Below are 7724 nucleotides of genomic sequence, written 5' to 3'. Positions count from 1 at the left end.
TGGGGTGTTATCAATCTGAGTATACTTTCATAAGTGTATTTGTGTCCTGCAACAATATTGCCTCCTCTGCTGAGTTAAGTCTGGTACACACAGTGCCAAACTCACTGGCCAATTTTTTGAACAACTGTTGTGATAAACCAGTGGCCCCCCAATACCACATATTGAAGTGGGGTGTTATTTTTTGAACAACTGGTGTGATAAACCAGTGGCCCCCCAATACCACATATTGAAGTGGGGTGTTATCAATCTGAGTATACGTTCATAAGTGTATTTGATTCCTGCAACAATATTGCCTCTTTTGCTGTGTTAACTCTAATACAAACAGTGCCAAACTCACTGGCCAATTTTTTGAACAACTGGTGTGATAGACCAGTGGTCCCCCCAATAGCACATATTGAAGCGGGGTGTTATTTAACAGTATACTTTTCTAAGATTGTATTTTAGTCCTGCAAACATTTGGCCTATTTTGCTGTGTTAACTCTGCTACACACAGTGACAACAGTTACTGGCCAATTATTTGTAGAACTGGCGGACTGACGGACCGGCAGATAGGGAGGAGAGGCAGGCAGAACTTGCATTGCAGAAGAGGTAGAAAGCAGACTGCAAATGTATCAGGAGCGAGCCATCAACCATGTACAGTCACATCTGGCGCTCCCAAAACGCTGGCACATGGCTCCGCAGTGTGGGCTTTTATTAATGTGTCCGTTGCTGATGCCAGTGTTGCCATCTGCAGCCTTTGCAGTCAACGCATAAGTCGCAGTAAGCCCAACACTCACCTAGGGACAGCTGCCTTAAGAAGGCACCTTAAATCCCATCACCAAGCCCAGTGGGAGCAAAACTGTCAGAACCCACAAAGCCATGCTCTCACCATCCAGCCTCTTCTCCTTCTCCTCCCCCTTCTCCTTCTCCTGTCTCCTCACAGTTGTCCAACACTCCACCTTCCATGATGCCGTCGTCACGTTTTTCTGGAAAAGGGCAGGCTTCTGTGGCTCAAAAGTTGGAGTGTAAAAAAAGGTGTCAGTTCAGCCCATGTGAGCTCATGTTTGCGGCCTAAACAGCCCACCACCTACTTATGTATACTGTGAACGCCTACTGTACCTCTAGCAATCATATACTACGTTCTTTGCTGTCAATTCAACCCATGTGAGCTCATGTTTGCAGCCTAAACAGCCCGCCACCAACTTTTGTATACTGTGAACGCCTACTGTACCTCTAGCAATCATATACTACGTTCTTTGCTGTCAGTTCCACCCATGTGAGCTCATGTTTGCGGCCTAAACAGAACGCCACCAACTTGTGTATACTCTGAACGCCTACTGTACCTCTAGCAATCAGATACTACGTTCTTTGCTGTCAGTTCAACCCATGTGAGCTCATGTTTACGGCCTAAACAGCCCGCCACCAACTTGTGTATACTGTAAACGCCTACTGTACCTCTAGCCATCATATACTACGTTCTTTGCTGTCAGTTCAACCCATGTGAGCTCATTTTTGCGGCCTATACAGCCCGCCACCAACTTGTGTATACTGTGAACACCTACTGTACCTCTAGCAATCATATACTACGTTCTTTGCTGTCAGTTCAACCCATGTGAGCTCATGTTTGCAGCCTAAACAGCCCGCCACCAACTTGTGTATACTGTGAACGCCTACTGTACCTCTAGCAATCATATACTATGTTCTTTGCTGTCAGTTCAACCCATGTGAGCTCATGTTTGCGGCCTAAACAGCCCGCCACCAACTTGTGTACACTGTGAACACCTACTGTACCTCTAGCCATCATATACTACGTTCTTTGCTGTCAGTTCAACCCATGTGAGCTCATGTTTGTGGCCTAAACAGACCGCCACCAACTTGTGTATACTGTGAATGCCTACTGTACCTCTAGCAATCATATACTACGTTCTTTGCTGTCAGTTCAAACCATGTGAGCTAATTTTTGGAGCCTGAGTATACTTTTACAAGTGTATTTGTGTCCTGCAACAATATTGCCTCTTTTGCTGAGTGAAGTCTGATACACACAGTGCCAAACTCACTGGCCAAGTTTTTGAACAACTGGTGTGATAAACCAGTGGCCCCCCAATACCACATATTGAAGTGGGGTGTTATTTTTTGAACTGGTGTGATAAACCAGTGGCCCCCCAATACCACATATTGAAGTGGGGTGTTATCAATCTGAGTATACGTTCATAAGTGTATTTGTATCCTGCAACAATATTGCCTCTTTTGCTGTGTTAACTCTGATACAAACAGTGCCAAACTCACTGGCCATTTTTTTGAACAACTGGTGTGATAGACCAGTGGCCCCCCAATAGCACATAGGGGTGTTATTTAACAGTATACTTTTCTAAGATTGTATTTTAGTCCTGCAAAAATTTGGCCTCTTTTGCTGGGTTAACTGTGCTACACACTGTAATGTTCTGGTACCTCTGGTACCCTTTATTCCACTTTCCATAGTGTATGCGTCCCACCATTCTCTTTTGGTTAAGGTGCGCATACACCTTTAAGACCGATGCTGTCATCACTGAGCGCCGTAGAGCGGCTATTTCAACCGCCGGCGTTCTCACTCACATGTTCGTTCAATGTGCCTTGTTGCATACCTGCCTTGAAGCTCATATGCTTACAGACGTACCTCGCTGTCGGACCCTCGCTACTGATCCCTGTATCCCGCTACCGGATCACTCGCTCATACCGAACCTCTCTACTACTGCTTGCTATTAGTGATAAGTACCCCGCAGGGGAATCCTCCATAACCTTTCTACTAAACTTACACTATCTAGCTCTGCATATTAAGGACTGTTACTATCATCTGCACTATCATTTAGATTGCTAGCTCTTGAGCCTACTAACATCTATCCTTGCACTGGGTTAGTCTCTCCTGTATGTCATCTGCTATGCTACCACCTACTAGCATACAAGATTGCTAACCTATCTGCATCCTACCTGTTACCATCTCTACTCTCATGAACATTTCTCTCAAGTGCTTGTCCTATTGTCATTGTTCATACCTGTCTCTTCAGCTCACCACCATTATACTGCTATATACATCTATCACTCCAGGAACATCTTATTGAGTGTGTATATTTGTATGCTGAATCAGACAGACCACAGTGATGAAGTCTTGGGAGTTGGAATTGGTATTTCAACGTATCTCTACATGACTGCTAAGTGGAGTTTTTCTGCAGCTGCAAATCCATCTTGTTTCAAAAAACGCAGGAGCGTTACACACACATTGACAACAGATACTGGCCAATTATTTGTAGAACTGGTGTGATAAACCTGTGGACCCCCAATACCACAGATTGAAGCGGGGTGTTATCTACACAGACACATGGTCTAGCAAACACGGGCAGGGAAGGTATATCACTTTTACTGACCACTGGGTGAACCTTCTGACTGCCGTTAAGCATGCAACCCATGGCATCCGTATAGATTTAGTTGTACCGCCATGGATTGCAAGCAGGCCTGCCTCTTATCCTCCTCCTCCATCCTCCCTCCCTCTCCTCCTCAGCTGACTCCTCCTCTTCCGCTCCTACTGTCTCTTCTCCTGTGCCGCCCAAGATCCCCAAAACCTATTCCACATGCCAGATGAGACGTTGCCATGCTGTGCTGTGTCTGCTGTGCCTGGAAGGCAAGAGCCACACTGGTCCTGCACTCCTTTCAGCTTTGCGTTCACAGGCAGATCAGTGGCTGACACCGCTGAATTTGTCAGTTGGTAAAGTGGTGTGCGACAACGGTGCCAATCTGCTGAGCACGCTGAAACAGGGCAAAATAACACACGTGCCATGCATGGCACACGTCCTGAACTTGGTGGTGCAGCGATTCGTTGGCAAATACCCTAGGGTCCAGGACGTCTTGCGGCAGGCCAGGAAAATCTCGGGCCATTTCCAAAGATCTTACACAGCCTTACACAGCCTGAATCTCGCCTTGCTGAGATTCAGTAGCGACACAACCTGCCCCTCACGCCTTATTTGTGACTGCCCGACGCGATGGAACTCAACGTTGCATATGCTCGATAGGCTGCTCCAGCAGAAACGTGCAGTTAATGACTACCTGTTCGAACTCGGCGGCAGGACAGGTTCTGGGGAGCTTGGGTTTTTTTCACCTCGCCAGTGGCTTCTCATGCGGGACGCATGCAGACTTCTGCGGCCATTCGATGAGATCACCAAATTGGTCAGTAACAGCCAAGGCACCATAAGTGACATCATACATTACGCCTTCTTTCTGGAGCGTGCATTTTGTTGTGTCATTGATCAAGCGTTGAGGAGCAGGAAGATGAGGAAGTCGCAATGTTGGATGAATTCCCAGGGGGTGCTACTCCATCTGAGACAAATCAACAGCAGGAGTCTGAAGAGGAGTCAGAGGAGGAGGATGGTGCTGGGGGGGGGGATGAGGAGGAGAGGAGCAAGAAGAGCATGCTTTAAACCTTATTGGGATCCTTGGTGTTATCTGTGAATGGGGGGAGGAGAACGAGGATGACATTATCCTGGATGATGAGCTGGAAGCAGGCTACTATACCGCTTCCAGTTTAGTGGGAATGAGGGCCTACATGCTGCAATGTTTTAAGGGGGACTCCCGTATAAAACGCATAAAGGCCAAGGACCAGTACTGGGTGACAACGTACTTAGACCCCTGGTACAAACACAAAATGGCGGAAACGTTACCACAATCACAGAGGGCGGTCAGAATGCAGCACTTCCAGGCCTTGCTGCAGGAAATGCTGCATTCTGCTTTTCCATGCGCTGGCAGAGGAATTTCCAGTCACAGAGAGACAGTTGCAGGTAGCAATCCAACAGCGCCTGCAAGAAGAGGGCGGTTGGAAGATGTCTTGGTCACTTCAGATATGAGATCCTTCTTTCAGCCGAACTATCGACAGCTGTACTCCGGATCCAGCATGAGGGAACGCCTAGACCGACTTGTGTCCGACTACATTGGGTTAACTGCCGATGTGGACGCTCTGAGGAGTGATGAACCCCTGGAATACTGGGTGGGCAGGCTTGACCTCTGGCCAGAGCTTGCAAAATTTGCAATGGAAATGTTGGCTTGCCCCCCGTCCAGTGTCCTGTCCGAAAGGACGTTCAGTGCAGCAAGGGGGATTGTGACCAATAAGCGCACTCTCCTAGCTCATGACAGTGTAGACTACTTCACATTTATAAAAATGAATGAGGCATGGATCTCTGAGGAATTCAACACATGTGACCAGTAGACCAGGTTTCATCGAAATTCCTCCACCCACAACAAATCCTGGTCCTTGGCTTCGCTACATACAGCAGCATAAATGGCATTTCATGTCCATTGAATGGCAAATTTTAGGGGACTTTCAGGGCTGACAATTATTTTTTCTATGAATGCCTAATGTACCTCCAGCCACCAAATACTAAGTTTTTTGCTGTCATTTCAAACCATGTGAGCTCATTTTTGGAGCCTATACAGGCCGACACTTACGGTTCTGTGTACTGTGAATGCCTACCGTACCTCTAGCCATCAAAAACTATGTTTTTTGCTGTCAGTTCAAACCATGTGATTTCATTTTTGCAGCCGACACTTATGGCCGGAATACACGATAAGAATATCGCCCGATCATTCGACCACCGACTTTTGAAAAAGTATTTGTCGGTCGAAAACGTTGCCAACATACACGGCCCGAATATTGCCCGACCGGTGCCCGCCGACTATCGAAACAGCGTTCGTCGGTCGAAAACGTTGCCAACATCAACGATCCAAAAAAAAACGTTACAGACCAATCGATTAGATACGTAATCCGCACGTTGCACGTTAAAGCGGAAGTGATGTAATGTGCGTGTGACCTTTTTAGAGACACGCACTTCCTCCTAGCACCAAGAGCCACGCACTTCCTCCGAGCACCAACGACTGCCTAGCACGAACGAGCGTGGGACCAACGTTAAAAGGCATAATTTAATATAGCCGTGTGTATATATATATATATATCTCTATATCACACACGTGCGTTCGTCGGTTAGTGTTCGTGTTCACGAACGGGCGATATAGAATATGGATAAGGCCCAGAATAAGAAAATTTACATCAGTGCACTTGGTGTTTTAGCCATCCATAAACACCAAAAAAAGAGCACAAGGAAGCAAAGAATTTGGACAAAGAAATGGCTGCAGAACCGGGATCAATATTCTCATATTGACTTGATTAGAGAGCTAAAGGAGAACAATCCCGATGACTACAGGAACTACCTCAGGATGTCTGATGCTTGTTTCCAAAATTTATTATCTGTAATTGGTCCCCATATCAGGAAACAAGACACAGTTATGAGGGACTCCATCACTGCTGAGCAGAGACTTATTGCCACTCTGAGGTTCCTAGCCACTGGAAGAAGCCTACAGGACCTCAAATACAGTACCGGTATATCCTCCCAATCACTAGGAAGGATTATTCCTGAAACCTGCAGTGCAATCATCAGGGTCCTGCAAAAGGATTACATAAAGGTAATACACATTTATGATATTAACCTACTGTCAAACCCTCTACATATCTTCTGTATTAATTTCTCATCTATTCTCCATGCTATACCTGTTTGCTACTTATTATCTAGTTCATTTCATATGTAGAATGATAAATATGAATGTCTAGTTGATTATAAAATCAATTAATTGTCTAGCAATATAATACAACTATTTATGTTCATTAATACCTAGATTCCAGGAACATCAGAGGAGTGGATGAAAATTGCAACCGAATTTTCAGAAAAGTGGAATTTCCCAAATTGTGGCGGAGCAATTGACGGAAAACATATCAGGATTGCACCCCCTGCTCAATCTGGATCGTTCTACTATAATTATAAAGGGTTTTTCAGCATTATCCTTCTTGCTGTTGTGAATGCCAATTACGAATTTATATTTGTAGATGTTGGTAAGAATGGTAGGGACTCCGATGGAGGGGTTATAGAAGAAACTGAGTTCTACCGCCGTCTAAAAAATGGAACCCTAAATTTGCCGTCAACGCAGGAAACGCTCGAAAATTTTAACTTTGTATTTCTTGCTGATGACGCTTTCGCCCTGGGAGATCATCTTTTGAAGCCATTCCCTTTCCGGAGTCTCACTAAAGAGCAAAGAATTTTCAACTATCGACTCTCAAGGGCACGTCGTGTAGTTGAGAATGCTTTTGGAATAATGGCGAATCGATTCCGCATATTCCTGACAACAATCAATTTGTCAGTTGAAAAAATTGATCAAGTTGTGCTTTGCTGTTGCATCCTCCACAATTTCCTTAGGCGTAATGCATCAAAATATTTATCATCTGGAGCACATACAGGAGCAGATCACGAAAGATGTGAACCAATGCCAAGTTCATCTGTGCAAACCGATTTACGTGATACTGCAGACACCCTTACATCAATTGGACATTCACACCCCAGGTTAGCAACACATGCAGCAAGGCAAAACCGAGTGGATTATATGAACTACTTTGTTGGAGGTGGCGCTGTGGAGTGGCAGGGTGACATATAGTTTTTTCGAACGGTTTAAACAATTTCTGCATCATGAAAAAATCTTGATAAAATGCTACACCTTTTTGTTTATGTCAGTTATTCCATTAGAAATTAAACGTTACCTATTGGTGTTCATTATTTTGCGTCTGGTTATTTAATTAATGTTAATGACATGTTCTGTACATACCACTATAGGTTCATATCATCTTATCGAATGTAGCAAGACTCAAAACGGGTTAAACTGGAAAATATTCAGCACAAACACCA

At 45.1% G+C, this 7724-nt stretch overlaps 1 protein-coding gene across 1 annotated transcript; it reads left to right on the top strand.

Annotated features, from left to right (window-relative positions):
- Window positions 1–6012: 6012 nt before the first annotated feature.
- LOC309560445 (putative nuclease HARBI1) lies at window positions 6013–7476 on the top strand (the record flags this gene model as incomplete). Its single annotated transcript, XM_082264078.1, has 2 exons — window positions 6013–6456; window positions 6667–7476. 2 exons carry the CDS (start codon window positions 6013–6015, stop codon window positions 7474–7476), a joined length of 1254 nt encoding a protein of 417 aa, XP_082120204.1.
- Window positions 7477–7724: the final 248 nt, after the last annotated feature.

Source organism: Pelophylax lessonae (assembly GCF_965119305.1).
Source record: "Pelophylax lessonae genome assembly, chromosome: 7".
In the NCBI taxonomy this organism is placed as follows: Eukaryota; Metazoa; Chordata; class Amphibia; order Anura; family Ranidae; genus Pelophylax; species Pelophylax lessonae.
Note: the sequence above shows the minus strand (reverse complement) of the source record. Positions and strands in the feature narration are given on the sequence as shown.